Source organism: Sinohyriopsis cumingii, chromosome 11, assembly GCF_028554795.1.
Source record: "Sinohyriopsis cumingii isolate HCF-2022 chromosome 11, ASM2855479v2, whole genome shotgun sequence".
Taxonomy (NCBI): Eukaryota; Metazoa; Mollusca; class Bivalvia; order Unionida; family Unionidae; genus Sinohyriopsis; species Sinohyriopsis cumingii.
Window position 1 is genome coordinate 89,797,951 of NC_142971.1, and position 20,366 is coordinate 89,818,316.

The window sequence follows — 20,366 nt, forward strand, 5'->3', positions numbered from 1 at the left end:
ATAAATTAACAACCATGTTTACATGAAGCTTTTCTTAAGCTTATGTCTTTTCTACTCGGATTGAATTTGAAGGCTACAATACCAGTGTGTTGCACAGTGAACTATGTTAAATTCATGTCTCATTGGTGGTTATTGTTTGTTCATGTCGAGGGTAAAATAGTAACCACCAATCAGAATTAACTTTTTCAAAATGTGGCACACCATAAGAATTGCATCAGAACTTGATCCAAATAAATATAAAGAAAAAATGGCCTTTAAATGACCAGTAAAGTACTCGAGTCATGCATGGGGAACAAGTTTGGAATATTTCTTTTTACAGTGATATATTTGTACTCAGGGCAAGGGGGCAGATTTGAAACAACATAAGTTATAGTCACCAAGTTAATTTCTAAAAGCTGAGTGGGTGTTGTCAATAATTTATTTTTTCAATGACATAAATGAGTGCCTGTTGTCCTTGCAGTTGTTTTGCATATGCAATAAGTACATTATGATGGATTTGGTTGTTAGTTATCTCTGATCTTCGACTCAGGCTTGTTCTAGATGAGACTTTCCTTGCCCAAGGAAATTGCACCATTTGATTGCATCTGAAAATTTTCTTTAGAGAATGCTGAAGTTCAGATGAAGGCAGGACAAATGTACAGAGAGATGGGAAGTTATGTGAAAGCCAGAACTCACATGGAGAAAGCTGTAAAACTTGATAAATATTTTGTCCTAGCCTTGCTTAACCTGGCTGGCTTACACTCTCAGGTAATTGTGGAGAGTTTTATTTTGTATTGTTGGCAAACCTTGATATTGCACCTTTTTTTTTTGGTACTTGTGTTTATTCCATAATTTTGAAAAATATCCTATTGCAATTTTCTGACATTAAGTCACATCATGGTTCCTTCAGTTTAAAAAATATTCCAACTGAAAATTACTTTAATTTTGTTATCTTATCAATATGGTTTTATATAATAGTCAGCTTTCCTTAAAAAGTCACCTTTCAAATGTCAAATAGCCATGATATGAGAAGGAAGGTGACCATACTATCAAAAAAAAGTTATGCAGAGATGATGTTTTGGCATCAAAAAAGGCTACATATACTAAAGGTAGAAAAACATGTACAACTTTATCTTAAAACAATGGCTGAATAAACTTTAACACAAACATATTCAGTCAACAGCATTGGCTTTTAGGAAGAGATCAAGCTTGTGAGCAATCTCAGATCCACTTGGGGCTCTTGTTAACTGTTTTAGCTGACTAGTATTAGCTTTACTGGAATTTAAATTTCATACAAATGTTATGTGTCTCCTTTGTCTATTGGTAGCATACATGTTTTGTGTTAAACATTGGTATGATTACATAAAATAAACAACGTCCCCAGTGGCCTAGTGGTTAGAGCGTCTGCTTTGGATGCTTTAGGTTGTGGGTTTGATCCCTGGCTGAATCATACCAAAAACTTACAAAAATAATACTAACAGCTGCCTCACTTGGAGCTCAGCATTAAGAGGTTAGCGTTAGGAGTGGTTGGCCTGGTGTCAGGATGATGTGACTGGGTGGGACACGATGCCTCAGTGCTTGACATCACTATAAACTGTCACACTGCAGACATCGTAGCAATATGACTGAAAGATTGTTAAAGCTCTGTTAAAAATTCAAATCACACACACATATAAAATAAACACTCACAGTGAATATATTCTGTAGCTGTTAGAACAATTTTCTCATTTTTTTTTTCATGCATTTTTTTTACAGTAGGGACTTGGAGTTCTTTGGTTCTTTTGGTGAAAACCTTGTTAGCTTGATTCAACATAAAATATTTGATATGATTAGATTTTGTTGTTACAACAGTTATCTACACCATTTTAAAACATTTTTAAAACTTGCTGGATTTTTTTCCTGAAAACTTTGCTATCAAAAAGAAGCACCACATTTGAAATAAATAAATAAAATTTAGTGGGCATGTTTGAATGGATATGTGCATGTAGGTGATATGATCAGATTTACAAGAATTTGTTTATAATTTGTATAAACTTTTATGGCATGAATCTTTTATTCTTTGCAGTTGGGGCATATGTTGTTACAAACACAAATCCATTTTCAGTTGGAAAAAGTTCTTTTTAAAGCATCAGCATAACATTACAGTATAACAGATGCTTTCAGTCATGTATTGCAGTAGGTATTAGTGCTAACACAGGAGACAATTATAGGAGACACATTTGTTACTTATTTTAAGAACAAAAATTCCAGATACCATCTATACTCACTTATAAGTCACGTCAAGCTGCAGACAAAGATCCTGATCTGCCATAGTGTCTGCAGATCGGGGTTTTTGTTGTTTGTTCTACTGGTTATTCCTAACAAACTGCTTAGACCCAGATCTGCTGGCACATTATGCAATGGCAGATCTGGGTCTGTGCAGATTGCAGTTGGACTTGACTTATAAGTGAGTACACACATTATTTGCCTGTCTCCACAGTTTCAAAAGCTGATCACTAGCAGTTCACATCTGAACTTTAAAAAAAAGTGCAGACTTTATATAATTTGCTGCACAAGAAGTACCAACAGTTTCACTGACACTATCAATGGCATTGATATGAGTGTAATATGGTCTTCGACATGGAGGATAATAGAGTACACAGGTAATTATCAGACTTGGTTGACTGAGGTGGTGCTCTACAGTTTATATTTGGCATAGGGTTAGAATTTTAAAGAAAAAGAATTTCCCTGGGTTTCCTCACTGTTTATACTGGCTATTTAAAAAGACCTTATATATCTTAGGTATTGTTCCAAAAACCTTTAATTCCCTTTATTTTGGTGTATGATTGATGGGTATAATATGGGTTATAGAGTATACAGCTTGGCCTTACTCCAGATGTGCACCTTTCAGAAACTGCTAGCTTTGTTTGGTCATTTTTCTTCCTGGACTTCAGAGATAAATTGTAAAAAAAAAGGGACAATAACTTTTTTTACCTTTTATATATGTAGTAATTCCTCCATTGCACTTTCAGAAGCTGGTATTGTCTAGTTGGGCAAAATTCATTTTCCCTATTTTAATAGGTGCTAAAGATAATGTACTTTACACTAATTCAGGCTGATTTTTTAGCATATGGGAGCAGTCATTTTAGTTCACAGTGTGCTTAGATCATGTACAATTTCCATAAGTACAGTATCCAAAGAAATGTCAGGCACATTACATCAAAGTAGCATAGCGGTATGCCAACATTCTCTCCACTGTGCATGTTTCAAATGCAAACAACTTCACCTTATATACGTCACTCTCTCAAAAGTACATAATAACTGGTGAGTGTCCCCTGACTACATACCCATACCCCATACACGTCACAACTTTGCCATTAAATCAAGGACCAGAGGTGCAAAATGAGTAGGTTACCATTGTGTTATCGACGCCTTACTTTTGAGCTTGTAAGGGGTACATCACAGATTGTCATTAGACTTTTGCATGATGGGATATGCATGATCCCATATGAGGTTTAGTTCATGGTGAAACATTGGTCTGTTTTTAATTTGGATGAAACATTAATTGCATGATGGACAATTAATAATGCTTTTGTACAGCATGTAGTTAGAAAATGATTGCAGTTACCTGTGTCACGTGTTTTTGTAAAGTAAATAATGTCGACATTTTTAGAGATGAATTCATTAAAAAAATTGCATGTATGTGGACAAAGTATTAAAAAAGAAAGAATAACACATTCTGCCTTGTGTCCATGGCATTTGTTGCATTTTGGTCCTGCATGCATTCTATTTTCCAGGCCTTGTTGTTGTTGGTCAAACATGTTTTGCCAGTGCTCTAAAATAGTTGAAATATTGAGGATAATTTTGAACCCAAAGGCAAAACTTAAGAGATCAATAGTTGAAGTCAGGCTGTTAATGTTTGTGTATCCATTTTTTGCATCACTCTTTCAAGAACTCTTCGATGAATGTTTGTGTTAAGTTCATTTTCGCAAACACTGTTGGATACAATCACAAATGCTTTATGAGAAAGACTACATCAATTAAAACATGGTCACTGTGACCTATGTTTCAAGTATCATTGATTTGCATTAAATGTTTCAGTAGCTCATTTTCTCAGACACTGTTACTTGCATAGTCATGTAGCTTGATATCTAGATGATGGTTACTGGTCAGTGGGTGGCTTCTGTTGAGTGTGTTCTTCTTAAGATGGGTTACACATACTGGCACTACATTGCTTTGCATAATCTATATTGCTGTGATTTCTGTTCGTTCTAAAGTAATTTGTGATATGTTTTTCTTATTGCTTAGTATCTCAGGCACTTGTGCCATTGGTGTCATGTAATTTGATTTATAGATGTGTTATGAAATGCGCTTTTTTATTTAGATAAACATTGCTTTGCAGTTCATTCATATTGGTGGCTTTCTTGTTCCTGAGTGTTATGGCAAATGTCTTTGACTTACCCACATTTCACATTTAAGTTAAATAAAATGAACACCCAGGCAGAAACGTATACCCCATGTCATTCATGTATATATGCAGACAAGCAGCATGGGTTCCCATGAAGGAATAGCCATTATTATGTGTTTGACCGGGATTTAGATTCAACTCGGGAGATGGATTTGATTGACATGAATTCAACATACATGAGGTTTTTCAGAAGCACAATATACTGGTATGTGTAAATAAGGAGTTTACATACAAATTGCATTTGAAACATGAATCATTCTTGAAACAAGGACAAAAAATGCGATTAATTGTCTGAATTGTGATCCTTATTCATGCATGAGTCATTCCCTAATAAGTGAATTATAAACAAATTATCCAATAAATATGAGTTATTAAAATGATGAAATCTATAATCATTCATGGCATAACATTTTAGCACAGACTCCTGACATTACCAATTGGAACTAGATCAGTGGTATAAGACTTGATATCCAGAATTGTATCATCCATTTCGTCCCAGCTTTTTTCCAATCAAACATCAATATTTATTTATTGGAAGAGATTTGCTCAGTAGTTACCCCTTGAGCGTCTTGAACTTCATTTTTGTTCAGAAGTATTATTGATTAAATTTGATTTCCTCCATTTTTGTTAACTTTATTTTATTACTTTCTAAAGTTGTGGATGTTTAGAATTTTTACACTTGAGGGGCACAAACACCTAGCAAAAATCAGGTTTAAACTTTTAAAGTTCTAATGGATTTCATACTAGCAAATGGCACACTGTCACAGGTAACAAACAGTGGGACCATGCCTGGTCATGTAATAATGTAATATTGTTGTGTTATTATACATTTTTACCTTCTCTGACACGAAATCTTTCATGCTCATTTCTTATGAAAATGATGACAGGAGCTGAATAGTATATATTTTTTTGTTAGTCTTGGAAAGAAAAATGTTGAAAGTATTTGAGGAGTTTTATAAATTTTTGTTTGGAATGAGCACGAATCTAAGATTCTATTTCATCACATGACAAAAATTTTAGATAGACAAAACTGCAGATTAGTGTTGTATAAATGACTTTGAAATAAATACATTTGGATACTCCTGTCATTATACCTTAGTCTTATATGGTCATGACATGATTTGTAAAATAAATGTTGTCTGTAGACAAATTTGGATATAAACATACTAATCTAAAAAAGACAGTAGTCATGTGATAAACTGTTATACATACTTGCACTACTAATCCTGTATGTTTAATATGTGCTATATTGCTACTAAAGCTAGGAGATGCAAATGAAGCTGACCGCCTGTATGTGCATGCTATGAACTTGAACCCATACCTCTGGGATGTATATGCCCAGTATGGAGACTTCCTGATGAAAAGTAACAGACCCAAAGATGCTGTTACAATTTACAAGAAGGTAACTGATTAAGAAAAGATTTAGGATAGACATGAATAATTATAATTACTGTATTTATTCATTGACTAGCCCATGCTAGATAATAGAGCCACCCTTTTTTCCAGAATTCTTCCAAATATCTCCAAGGAAAATCTTTAATAGCAAGACCTCCTCTCTACTTTTTTGACATATCAGCTGGCTTCATGCTCTCATGAAGGGACAAATACTGTACATGAAATCAGAAAATGCCAGCTTTCTACCTTAAATTTATAACTATAAATAAAAGATCACTTTTGGAAGCAACAAACCCATTTGAAGCAAGTACGGTTAAAATTTGCAGTTTACTTTTGAACTTACATGCTTAAATGTATATGTTTACATGTATGAGTAATAATGCACCTTTGGGTTCTCTTTACATGAAAGAAAGCCAGAACAGCATGCATATTGCATGTTGGTTCTTTAATATTTTTTAAGGCAGGCTTATTAACTCTTTTCAGTTATATAAGGGCTAGTAGAAGTTTAAGCTTTTCTAAAAATACTGACACATTTAATTTTTTACTTTTAATTTTAGGAAATTTTTATTATAAAGTAATATCTAAGACATATCATTTTGATCATTGTCTGCCAGTAAACAAATATGAATAAGTGATTGGAATAAGTACATTTGACCTAATAGAAAGATTCATGATTTTGGTATTTTGTTTTGTCTTTCCCATAATTATTGTTACAAAAGGCAAGATGTAGTGATCATACAGGTTATCCACCTTCCTTTATCAATCACATATCAGCTTTTTATTAAGGTGGATATTTTTGGTTGACTTCATGATAGTGTGAAGTGAGACATAGCAATTACATTTTGGGCAATAGCAATGGCTTTGTTGTCAACAGTTTATTAAAGGTTTGGTGGAAGGATTTTTATTTGCTTACATTTTCTAAACCATTTGGTGGATTTTCTTCCTACTTGGGATGAATTATTAAGAAGTTGAGACAATTCAATCTGTACCAAGCTTGCTTTGCCCCTTTTACTACATTAAGGTTTTGGTTGAAGTTTTTACATGTATGCCATAAAGCATGACGTTGTCTATCTGTTTGTCTGTTACCATTGTGGTTTTTGTGCACCATCTAGTTACCAGACTTTGTAACTTGCACTTGGGTATGGAAGAAGTCTTTTGACTTTGGGATTGATTTTGGACTCAGAAGCTAAAAAGGTGAGGATCAATGTGACTAAATGAAGGAAAATGATTTCTGTACAATAACTCAAGTTCTCCACCATCTATGGTTACCAAACTTTGTGGATACAGTAGCTTGCATTTTAGGTAAGGAAGAGTCATACAGATTTTAGGATCACAAAGTTTAAGGTCACTGTTGCTGACTGACAGAAGAAAAATTGTTTCTGTACAATAATTTGAGTTTTCCATCATCTATAGTTATCATACTTTGTAGACAACTTGTACTTGACATAAGAAAGAATCCTATCAATTTTGGAGTCATGACATCAAAAGTCAAGTCACTGACTGAAAGAAGAAAAAACTGGCTTGAAGACAATAACATTAGTTTTACATAACATACAAACTTTGTGGATTGCTTGCACTTGGAGTAAGAAGGCTATTGAGTTTGGGGTGAAAAGTTGAGAGGTCAAGGTTACTGACTGAGAGAATAAATATGGTTCTGCTCAATAACACTAGTTCTACATCATAGGCCTGGCCCAGACTGTGGATGGCTTGCACTTAGAGTAAAGAAGAATCATATTGATTTTGGGGTCAAGGGGTCAAATGTCAGGGTTATTCTGACTGAAAGAAAAAAGAAAATAGAGGACCATTCAACATGTTTAATGCATTATTCATGGTTTTCTTGTTTCCTGCTTATATTTCTTAACACATTAACCCCTGGTGACGAGTTTAAGTGGCAGGAGGTAGTACCCTACTGCCGAGCTCTGTAGTGTCAATGTCATATATGGTACACTAAAGTGAGTGGTATTATAGAAAGGTAGACAGATGTAGCCCTACAATGATACCAAAAAATCTGGAATTTCTAGTTGCACTACAAAATACAGAGGGATAAACCTTAATTTTTGGACCCGATTTTTTTCTACCCAAAATTTGCCTATGGTCGGAATCTGATTTTGTGTCTGAATTTTAGACTTTTGGGATCTCAGATCTAAGGCAGACCAGTATGAACCTTTGCAAAAATTAGGATAAGATGGGAATAAACAGTGGTCTCGATACGAAAGTAAAGAATATGTTAAGCAAAAATAAAAATAAAATAGAACTCCAACTTTTACCCTTTTGCTCAGGCACTAGCCAAGTAGCCATTGAAAAACCATATTTCTAACACAATTAGGCTAGGCAGTATGCTATTGGACAATCACCTGGAAGTTGGTGTTTTAGGATTTATTCTGAAATAGCTTTCAAAATGTGTTTCCCACTAAAATTTAAGACGAAAACGACAAAACCCTCCAGGGGTTAATGTGTTAAACCCATTTGGTATGAACTATTATGAAACTGAGACAATTCATTCTACAACATGCTGAACATTTTGTTAAGATTTTGGTTAAAGTTTCGTTCATTTGCTTATATTTCCTAAACCCCTTAATGAATTTTCTTCATACTTAGGTTTAGTCATCATGAAGCTAAGGAAATCGTTTATGTGGCATGTTTGCTCAACCTTTTGACCTTGGGGTTAAGATCCCATGTTTTGCAGCCTTAAATGGGGATCTGATGGGCACCAATAAGAGGCCGTGCTCTGCTAACATTGTGGTTTACCTATCAAATTACAACTATGAAATATATGAAAGTTAATTAATTCATAGCATACCGTTACTAATGGTAAATCTCCCTTACACAATTTCCAGAGCTTTATCTGATAGAATACTTAAAACATTTGGACTGGAAATTCTAAAAGTCACCAAAACATGAACTTTTATGTCTCTGTCAGATCACCACATATGACTGTCGAGATCTGATTTGAATCAGATTGCATTAAAGTTTAGACTTGCACTGTTGCAAGACATAGTGGTCAGATTGTCTGTCTGTTCCATAGTCTTTTGAGCTTCCAGGTGTCTGAGTGGTCCAAAGCATTGCTTTTTTTCACTCATCACTGCCTTCTGACCTCTGTCCATGTGGACTTGAGTATTGGTGTTGGCCAATGTGGTTATGTGAGAAAGCTTACCAGAAGTTTCCTGTGGGTTGGTGGTTCTTACTGGGATTTTTCCGTGTTCTTCCTCCACCAGGTATACTGGCCTCCATGTATAGCCTATCATATGATGAAAAATGGCATTAAATCCATAACAACATCCCTCAGTCGATTTATACATCATTTTTGTTAAAATATTTTTAACGGCTATCCTCTGAATGGCTGTGAGATTCTTCATACTACAGGGACCATGGGACATTTGTAGGGATTCAAGGTCGGAAGATCAAAAAGTGTTAGTTGACTGGTCTTTGAATTGGTCATATTTAATGTTACATTTGTCAAACAGAGAAACTGAACTTACAACAGGCCTCCAAGCCTTTCCTATATTTGATATAATTTCAATAAAATGACTATTTTTATCTTGATGTTTAGAAAATCCCATGTGTATACTTGCATGCTTGTTGGGGCCTAACCTCAGACAGTATAGACCATGATCTGCTTTCATGTAATGCACTGGCAGATGGCAGATCAATGTTGATGCTCTTTGTTCTGCTGATTATTCCTATCAAACTGCATAGACTCAGATCTGCCAAAGCATTACGTGATGGCAGATCTGAATATGTTAAGTTTGCAGTTTGATTTGTCTATGTACTGTGATATATATATATATATATATATATATATATATATATATATATATATATATATATATATATATATATATATATATATATATATCTTTTGAATGATTAATCCTAATGGATGTACTCAAAACAGCTATGATCCATGATGACCATTGTTATTGGTGAAGATTTAAAAGAAGAGAGTAAGGCAAGTTAAATGGAAACCATTGGAATAGAATACAATATTAGTCAGGTACATGCTGAAGTGAATAAGGTTGGCATGTTGTATATTTTACAAGAATGGTAAATATGTATTTAAAGAAAAGAAATAGCAGTAATGGACATAGTAAATTAAAATCATCATTGAAATCCATTATGTCACATGTATTAATATTGGTTACTTTGTTCAGATACATTAAAATTTGATTTTTATTTGGTAATATTATCATTTCTTTACCTGTGTATTTTCATGATTTCCCTAACAAGTCCCTGCTCTTTCTGTTTTTGAGACTAAATAACCAGTATAAAAAACCTCTTGTTCTCACAAACATGGCTGGTAGGTCTGTTTTAAATATCACAGTTATTGAGGATAATCTGGCTCATGATATTTTTACTAGATTCCCTGTTAAAGGTTTACCATTTAGTTTGGAATGATTTATTGAGACATGTATTGTAGACCCTTGATTATCAGATTTCACTGTGAGACGTAAAATGTTTGGGATAAACAGGAGTTTTAATACCAGTATTAAGGTCTGTAGTTGAATATTTTCAAACTGTTGGGGGCTCATTTTTCTTGTTTTTGTTTAGAAAAACCCAAAGTTTAGAAGATTTAATTTATTGGATCATAATTGCTTTATTGTAGAAATTAAATTCATTCAAGACTGCTCCAATGGCCAGGTGGTTATAGAGTACAGCTCGGATGCAGGAGGTGGAATTCAAACCCTGGCCGAGTCATACCAAAGACTTATAAAAGTGGTACTAGCAGCTGCCTTGCTTGGTGCTCAGCATTAAGAGATTAGTGTTAGGACTGGTCGGTCTGGTGTCAGGATAATGTGACTGGGTGGTAAATCATGCTACACATCTGCAGTTTGATGCCTCAGTGCTAGACATCACAATAAACTCATACTGCAGACATCTTAGTGATATGACTGAATTTTTTTAAAAACTACGTTTAAATACAAAATCCAAATGCCAAACTCATTCATTAGAAAGTCAGGTTGATTAGATATTTTCAGTGAGCATTGTTTGCTATTAATAACAATTTACTGTTGTTACTTTTATGACAAATTTTAATTGTAATAATAAAGTTATTTATTATTATGATATATTAAATAAGATTTTTTGAAATATAATTTAACTGTAAAATACAGTTATTTAGCTTGTGTAACATGGGCAGATTTAATCAGCATATTAAAATTATAGATGTGAAATAACTGCAATTATTGATTTAACATTTTTAAACTATTTTTAGGGTACAGAAATAAAACCAAAGATGTTGCCATTCTGGCTCCAACTGCAGAATGCTCAGAAAGCCATGGGTGACACAGATGCAGCAGCCCAGACGCAGACAGAAATAGACAGACTGAAAGATAGCAAATAGATTGACACAGGACTCATTGTCAGTGTACATTCCTATTAATAGAGACAGAGTACAAAATAGATAGGGAAAAAAATGAAAAAATATTGTCACAAAGTGAACTCTGTTGTTTTAAATAATTTTTAAATGATTTAAAACAGACTAAGCAACAAAGTGACTTCCCAAAGTAAAATAATGCATGATTTTTAAAAAAATATGTAAAAAGCTTGTCACAAAAAATGAACTTTATTTATTTTTGTTAATAATTTTTAAGTAATTTTTAGAACATAATGAGTAACAAAGTGATTTACCAAAATATTTGAATATTTACACTATTTATGTTTGAAAAAATACTGATAAGGTGTTTTAGCAATTCTTTTTGTATTATTTTTGCCATTTCATGTTACCATTCCAATGTCAGTTTGTGACAGCTGATAAATTAACTTTTATATGTACATTTACCTCATGATCACACATGAACTGTTTGTTTCATTACCTTTTTTAAGGTTTTTGATGAAACTAATATGAACTCAAAACCATTATTTGAAATATAATAAAATTTGAATGGACTGATTCACATGACATCAGGTACAATTTGAACAAGAAATCTAACAATTCTATAAACCATAAGAGGCTTTTCCTAAGACTGTTAATTGGATGACTATATAAGACAAGCATAGTCATTATGAAATGGAGTATACAGTGCAGAAATTCAAACTTTTCTTGACACAAGTATAACATTTTATTTAAAGTTAAACCTCAGATTGAAAGATGCCTTATGGAAGTAAATGTGTTAGTTTTGCTGGCTCATGACACTTCATATTCATTGAAACTGAAGTCTTTAATTGTTTTATTACATAACTTGGAGAAAAAATATTGCAATTTAATTTGCTTTAGAATTGTACGAGTGCCATTTCACCTGCATGATGATAAAAACTTGACATGATGGTTTGCATAAGGCAGTTGTCATGATCATTTGACATAAATATCAAATAGCACGACATTTTGCCTTCCAGTGAAAAATTATCTTATAGGAATCGTGTACTATAATAATAAATACTGTTAGATTTGATTAGTATTTAGCAAGAATCTTGTTAGATTTCCCATTTTTGTGCATTAATGTCATTTGTCCATGTGACAGGCACAGTTTTGTCAGTTCAGCTGGTCTTATGATGCTGTTCAGGGTTAGTATGCTGGGATTTCCATGGTTTCTTTTGCATGCATGCTATAAGTCTTCACATTAAATACATGACCCAAGAATTGCATACAACAAAATTCAATGTTAAAGTATGCACTCATTTTCGGATGAGATCAACCCAAAAGTGTGATCCAGTACAAACCATATTTAATGTCACATTCTGTGATATCACAAGGAGAGCTACATGTGTTGAAAAAAATCCAACTCTTTCAACCCATTTATTTGTTATGACTAGACCTAGATTAAACCCATTGTCCACTTTTCTTGACCCAGTTTAGTACCGGACTACCATTGTTAAAATCCATTGCAATACCTTTTGTCTAGACATTTTTTGTTGTGTCAGCTAAGGTGCAGATTATTAAATAATCATGATTGAAGAGATTCTGGTTAAACTATATTGGTATTTAATTTTAGAACAATGTTAATATTGGCATAAGTTCATTTCCCAATATTATATTACATTTATAGTCAGAATGAGGATGAATGTAGCTCTTATAAAAAGTGATACACTATTGTTTTGGAATGAATTAGTTTATTTTTCTTAACAGCTATGGATTGGAGTTTGTTTTCTTTTTAGTTAAATATATATGATCAGACTAAAGTAATCATTGTTGCCAAGAAAACCAGGAAATTTTTTCTCTGACAAATAATTTCAGTTTTTGATTATAATACTTAAGTGATCTGTTTTTAATTTTTCTGTGTTGTTATTGTACTTGGATTTTCAACTATGCCATTCTCATTACGCCACATTTAATGATCTTTGATCATTGTTTTCTAAACCATTTTTGCAACTACGTTTATCTGAGAAGTTGTATCATCAGCATGCAGACCAGTTGATCATACATTTCTAGTCTTGAGGGAAGATGATTTATGAAACAAGTGGTTAGAGTACAGAAGATTATGACTTACAACAGTTTATTCTGTTTTTTTTTCAGATACAAGTCTGCTTAAAGTCATTATTGCAATTGGTAATTCAAGTATGAAATGAACCATTTGTAAGTTGTATCACTAAATTGATATTTAGTTTTTAAAAAGTTCATGATCTGCAACATTTAACACTTTTAAAAAATCAACTATAATGATCCCAATTAACCTTCCTTCATCTAAAGCCTATAGCCGTCTCCCAACCATTGATATTAGTGCCATTTCACAGGAATGATTTTGCTTAAAACCAGATCGGTTATTATGGTGAAGCTTCTGGTTATTGATGAGTTATTAATGACTTGTGCATTTGATTTTCAGTTTATTTTGAAACAGTTGGAAGGACAGACACTGGCATAAAACTTATCTTTTGCTTGTTTTCCAGACTTTATGGAAAGGTATATCATAATTATTTACTAATGAATGGCGTCCAAATTATTTTCCTTTAAATAGTTTTAAAAAATTCATAGCACATGTACATTATTTTCTGGTTTGACGTTATTTACTTTGCCCCCTGTTTTCTTGTCTGTTGATATTTATATGCCTTTTGTTAATACCTTTGTATCAATCCCTAAGTGTGCTTGAACATTTTTAACTATGTTATTTTTATTATTGTTAATATTATACTCATAATAAAAGGAATATTATGCTCTTCAACCTGTGCAAATTTGATGAAGTTTTAAATGCTGATTCAGCTATTATTTTATAGATACTTGGTGACAGAGTTTTCTTTCCTACACTTCTCTATGTAATGATTTTTTAAATAATTAACAAAGATTAGCACTAAAAATGTACTCCAACTGATAACGTGCCAAAACAACTTGACCTTCTGTGATATCAGAGACAGCATATAATAACCCATGTACCTATACTTTCAAAAGCCCATGCCTCAAAGGAATAAAATGAATCCTTTTTCAAAATTTTTTCGAGTTAGCCAGGTGCAGTATAATTATAATGTTACCCTGCTATAACATGTTGGTTGGGGTCAATAGAACATAACTGTGGTATAGACCGAAACATGTTATAACCAACCAAGTCAGTTAGCTGAAGAAATGGCATGGGGAGGTGGGGCGGTAATAAAAGCAGGTACAAAAATACATGCTTTGAATAAGTGGAGGAAACTACTCTGATGTATACTGACAACTTACATTTGTATAGTGCAATCCATAATCCGTTAAGTTCTATAAAGTGTCATGTATATGAAAAGAGAATTTGAGTACAGATCACATTTTTAAAGTTTCATTTATCAGTTACATCCAGTAAGAAAACACAAACACATATATAACACAAATCATGGTAGTCCTCATTTAATATATATCCGGTTGTCACTAAATAATTCACTAAGATATTGTTGCCAGTAGCATGTGGCTTTAGTTGTTTACATGCTACATATACTTAAGTTGGCCTTGATTTTGGTCAGCTGGAGACAGCAGCATCTTGCAGAGGCTACCCAGCAGATGAGGTTATTCATAGGGAAATGAAAATGTGAACAAATTAAAAGGTTTAACAGATAGCTTGGTGAGATAACCCATCTTCAATTAACTTGTTGACTAGATATCTGTGGTTTCAGACGATTAGAAATTTAACTGGCTTTTTATGCTGCTGTTTGCAACGATCATAAGCATGAGCTTTTTTCCTGTTAAAAGGAAATTTTCATGGCACAATAAACATGTTCCAGTCACATTGCAACAGTCCATCAGATTCCATTGTTTTAACTGAAGTTTGGTGCTATCTTCCTTTGATGAAAAGGTTCTTTGTTTTTATTGAAGATTGTAGTCAGCTTTCTTTGATGAAGGGTGCACATGGTATTGAAGTCACTGCTTACAGATAAGAATTCTCTATTTCAGATGACATAGTCCATACATCTAAATTAAAATATAGATATAAAGTATTTTAGACATAAAAGATCTTATATTACTAGTATAAAGACGCATCTACAAAAATGGGCTGTGTTCTGCATTGTTAAGAATGAAATAATGCAGCACATTTAAAGAGTAATTTATTTCATCTACTTATAATATGAGAATATAAATGAATGTCATAATTCCACGTGTTTAAAAATAGTTTTTACTATTAGATGTTCTTGTCATCATTTGAGAACACATACTTTCTCATTTCTTCATCAAAACCGAATGTTATAATTTACAAACTGTTCCATCTTGGAATAGAAAATGAAGACTATTATTATAATAAATAAATAGGTTTCTTTTCATACATTCACTAAAGTTTGTCCACAGAGGAGCACAATACACGGTGCATCAATAAGATTTGTATAATCTAATTTTGATATTCAATGAACAATTCCTAAGTTTACGTCGAAGCCTGTTTGTTCGAGTACACAAGAGTCTGTAATGCCTCATCATATCTTCATCACCTGACTGATTTGATTTTAAAGTATGATCCAAACATGTAAAACTGTTGACATAAGTAAGAGCATGGCTGTTAAGATGTACAGGGGGAGGAGATGTTAAATTTGAAAGCAGTAGACTGAAAGACCATGCATACAGATTTTGTGCATTATAGATGATATCATTCTCTAGTGCATATTGTTCACATATCTTTAATAATTTCCTTAAGTTTGTGATAGAAATTAGATGACATATCATCACCAAAACTAAAATTGTTAAGAAATATCGCATTTGGTAGCAGATCCAACCCCACATGACACTGACCCAGTTTTTATATAACTCATTTCTGTATATATTAATTAAAGGGGAAAGAACACCTCCCTGTCTCACCCCATCAGTTACATGGAAAGAGCTGGATATTATACTTCCCCGGTGCATGTAATTTAACTGTTTGCCATACAAGTTAATTAAAGTATGAACTATGTAGATGGGTATTTCAATTTCAAGCAACTATTTAAAGAGTGTCCAACAATTGACCTTATTAAATGCCTTACTAGCATCCAAAAAGCATGCACACACTGGGGTGTCATGTTCTACATAATAGCTGATGGTTTCCTTAAAGGCATAAATCCACTGAATGTTGCTTTTTCGAAACCAAACTGGTTATTGGAGATTGTGCCTTCACATCTTTTTAGTATGATGCATTCAAATATTTTTTAAATAATTGTCATAAAGAGCTATAGGTCTTGAGTTATTTCTATCTATCAGGTTACTAATTTTGCTTTTTGGTAGCGGCATAATTGTAACTTTTGTGAAGTCATCTGGAACAAAGTTATGTACAGACATGGAGTTAAATAAAATCATCAAAAGGACATGAAGTCTGGTATCTGAAAATTTAACGGACAATTTTGGAGGACCAAACAAATGTCAGTTATAATTGCAGCTGCAACATCAGATAATTGTAGAACATTGATGGAGACTAAATTTTGTTTTCATTTGCTTAGCATTATTTTTGTTTGAAGTTTCAGCAAAACTATTTTTTCTGGGAACATTTAATTAAGATAAAAAAGGAATTAGCCGTTGTTTGGTTGATTGTAGCAGTCACTGCTCTGCCTTCAAAAGGTTAGTCGATTGTAGCTACTCCCAGTAGCATGACTGTTGGAGTGTATCACAGCATTCAGATGTCAGCATTGTGATATAACAATGTACTGTTAATATAGTTTATCAATATGAACAAAGAATTTGTTTATGCAAGAATAGATATATCAAGTTTGCTTCCTTTCATGGTACCTCTAATAAATTTCTCCACTCCAAACCCAAGATTGTATACACAAGTTTAAACAGCCTACAGTGCCGCAAAACAAAAATTGCCTGATGGTATATGTCTCCAATTAGGGAAAAAATTGCAATTTGCAACATTCAAGAAACCCAGCAAGTTCCCTGAAATACATTTTACTTTTTTATGGGCACTTTTAAGAAGAAAAAATATTTTTTCCTGGACAAGAAAATTACATGTATATGAAACTTAAAGGGGCTATGCTATGATCATCTTATATTAGAATTCATATGACCCAGTCTCTTTCCCAAAAGGATAATGAACTTTTTACGTTATTTTCCCCTCTTTTAAGAATGAATTTTTTTGTTATATATGAGAAAAATAAGTGAAATTTTGGGAGCCTCGTTACAATCATGTTGGATCTGAATTCATGTTATATTAGAGCGTGCTACAGCAGGGTCACACTGTATAAGCATTTGGTTGGGTCTTCAGCAACAGTTGGAATAATTTTATCTGTTCAAGGCAACAAGATTCTACTGTTATCTTTTTGTCTCATTGAAAAAATGGCTGATAATAATGTATAGGTAAATCTTTAATATGCAATATATATCTCACATGAAGTAGTGCAGTGAGATACAGATATCACTCTTCCTGCATTTATAATAGTGGTTAATGTCTTCTCATCACCACACCACAAATCCAGATGTATGCAATCTCCTGTTTACAAAACAGCAGTAAGTGGGCAGAATGCATGGGAATGGGTGCAGGGTCAAATGTACCCTTTCTGTTGTTCCAGTTTTGTTTTGTAAGACCTTGACAATTCATAAAACAGCATTTCTCCCTCTGTTGTAATTGTTGTTGCAATTGTGGTAAATCATACCGAGCTTAATCATGTGCTTTTGAGAGAGGGCCTGCGCAAGATTCACATGGTAAGAAACTCGTGTCATTACTCCAGTGAACACCAAATTTGATTACAAACGTTTAATAGGGAAACTCTTTTAAGGTATTTTAGAACAATAACTGTCAAAATCTACAAAATTTGCAGCTTGCATTGCCAAAAAGGCAAAGTGAGCCTATGATGCAGATCTGTATCCCTTGTACTTCCTTGCAAGCAAGCAAAAGGTTGCTTCCTTGCTTTGGAGTTTCAAGATTATTAGCAATTTCCCATACTCACAAATCTTAAGATATTTATGCTCACAGTATGGGAAATTACTAATGATCATGTATCCTTTGTTTGTTGTCTTTCATAGATCTTTTAAATAATTGCTCATTACCAATCTGAAGACCTCATTTCTAAACCTGATCAAACCTGGTATGTAAGCCGATTTGTAAAAACTTGGTTTCAAATACGAGTAACATCTGTGCATATTAATGAGGTGGTTGTTGTTTTGGAGTTTAACACCATTTCTCAGCATAACATTGGCCATACATGGCACCCAGCATAACTGGTGAATGAAGAACCCGGGTCTTATGTTACGTGTTTAAGCTCGAATAAACAGTAACACAAGAAAGTGAAAACAACAAGCTTTGAGAAATATAATTTATTTACCTGGAAAAAATTCTGTAAAAATGAAAAAATATGAACTTATGGTTGTAAGAATCAAATCCAAAAGTAATCCAAGAATAATCCACAAATAAAATATTAGAAGTCCTAATAATAAAATGTTCTAATGATTTCAAGTTCGAGTCCCGACGAAGAATCCATGATGGATGATGATGACATATGATGTAACCTGGAGTGTGTTGAAGTCTACAGTTCCTTGTAGAAACAATATCACTCCGGTTTTGGAAATCCGAATAAATTTTTATAAGAGCGGTTTTTGTTCAAGAATTTAATATGAGCACATGTATTTTTCCAGGAAAAAAGAACTAATCCTTTTGAATCCAAATAATTTGAAATAACCCCAAAGGACACAACAGACACTTTCCAGTGTAAAGAAAGAAGCCCAACTCAGATTATTTCTCCAAAACAAAGGTTATATCTTATTCTAAAACACAGTTTTGAAAATCCCCAATTTGTGAAATCGAAAAGGAGGGTCACGTGATCGTGTTTATATCACGTACACCTATCATGACCCTGACAAAAACCAATCATTTTACTCTAAGACATAAAAAATTGTTTACTCTTAAATCACATAGTCCCATCATGACCGCAACAACAGCCAATCATTATAAAATAAAAATAGAACTTATTACGTGGCCGCTACTAATTTTTAATCAAGGTCAGGATCTAGGTCAAAATTATGTGTTTATTAAAATGAACAGTCAAGGTCAAACTATTTTCTGGAAAAAGTATGAGTTCCTAGCAAAAATTTTGACATAATGAAATTTTTTAAAATAAAAAGATTTAAAAACTTACAAACAATTAAATCATAATTAAATCAAATATACATAACACCGGGAAAATCCTGGTCAGAGCCACCAACCCACAGGAAGCAACTGGCAGCTTTCTATCATACACACATTGGCTGAGCCCTTAAGCCTCACGGAGCGAGATGGCAGTGATTGGTAAAGGCAAGTGCTATAAATTACTCAGCCACCCCTTCATATTAATGAGGTGATCTGGCACATATTTGTCTTACCTTATTGCCAAAACTCTAGGCAGCATTTCCAGCAAGATTTTTTTATTCCTATCATCGAGACCATAAATTTCTGAATATCTTTTTTCGTAAAAGGTATATATGGTTATATCATTTTAAGCTCTGATGAATTTGTTTACATTTAACATGTGTGTAATATTGAGGTGATCTTAGTATTCAAGCTTAATTATTAACATGATACAATTTTTTTTAATTTTAATTGAACATGGTGCATAATATTCTGTCTTCATAATTATATACATCCTATGGTAACGACAATTGAAAAATGATTTCTGCATAGTAACTTAATTCTACAAATCATACCTTTTTGTGGATGGAATGAACATTGAGCAAGGTAGAAATCTGTTTGTATTCATGGTTCAGGGTCACTGTAGGTGATAAATGAAAAATGGTTTTCGCACACAAATTTCAGTTCATGACCACATACCATCACCAAATTTTGTCAGTGGCTTACACTTCAGGTAAGAAAGAAGCCTATTAGTTTGAGGTCAAAGGTCATTGTTGTTGAAGGAAGAAAACTGGTTTTTACATTACAGTTGAACCCAGTTATGTCGCCGGCCTAGGGGTTTGCCAAAAAGCGTTGAGATAACCGATGATCGAGATAAACGAAAACCAATATGGCGGCAATATATTAACATGTGCTTGAAATTTCTTTATGTACATGATGTGCGTTAATAAATGAGAATGTACATGCACGTGTTTTTGGAGGTTTTTTACACAACAGCGTTGCTGCGATTTGTTTGATGAAGCGATCGGCATGTTATAAAAATGTACATGCATGTTTGCTAACAACAAAAGGCATATGTGCACCAACTAACAGCAGAGATTTACCAGTATACAATACAAACCACCGTCGATTCTCGATACAAACCTTTATTATATTCT

The 20,366-nt window shown here is 33.3% G+C and overlaps 1 protein-coding gene across 4 annotated transcripts in view; it reads left to right on the plus strand.

The window, feature by feature from the left end:
* The window catches only part of LOC149788952 (uncharacterized), a 51,814-nt gene extending 31,640 nt beyond the window's left edge, over positions 1–20,174 (plus strand). For 3 of the 4 annotated variants that reach the window (XM_089975102.1, XM_089975101.1, XM_089975100.1), the window contains exons 8-10: positions 602–747; positions 5,688–5,828; positions 11,034–20,174. In XM_089975102.1, the coding sequence (XP_089831228.1) occupies positions 602–747; positions 5,688–5,828; positions 11,034–11,162 (416 nt within the window). In that variant the 3' untranslated portion in view covers positions 11,163–20,174. The remainder of the gene's footprint in view (positions 1–601; positions 748–5,687; positions 5,829–11,033) is intronic. The other variant, XM_089975103.1, reaches the window with a different exon arrangement.
* The last annotated feature ends 192 nt before the right edge of the window (positions 20,175–20,366 follow it).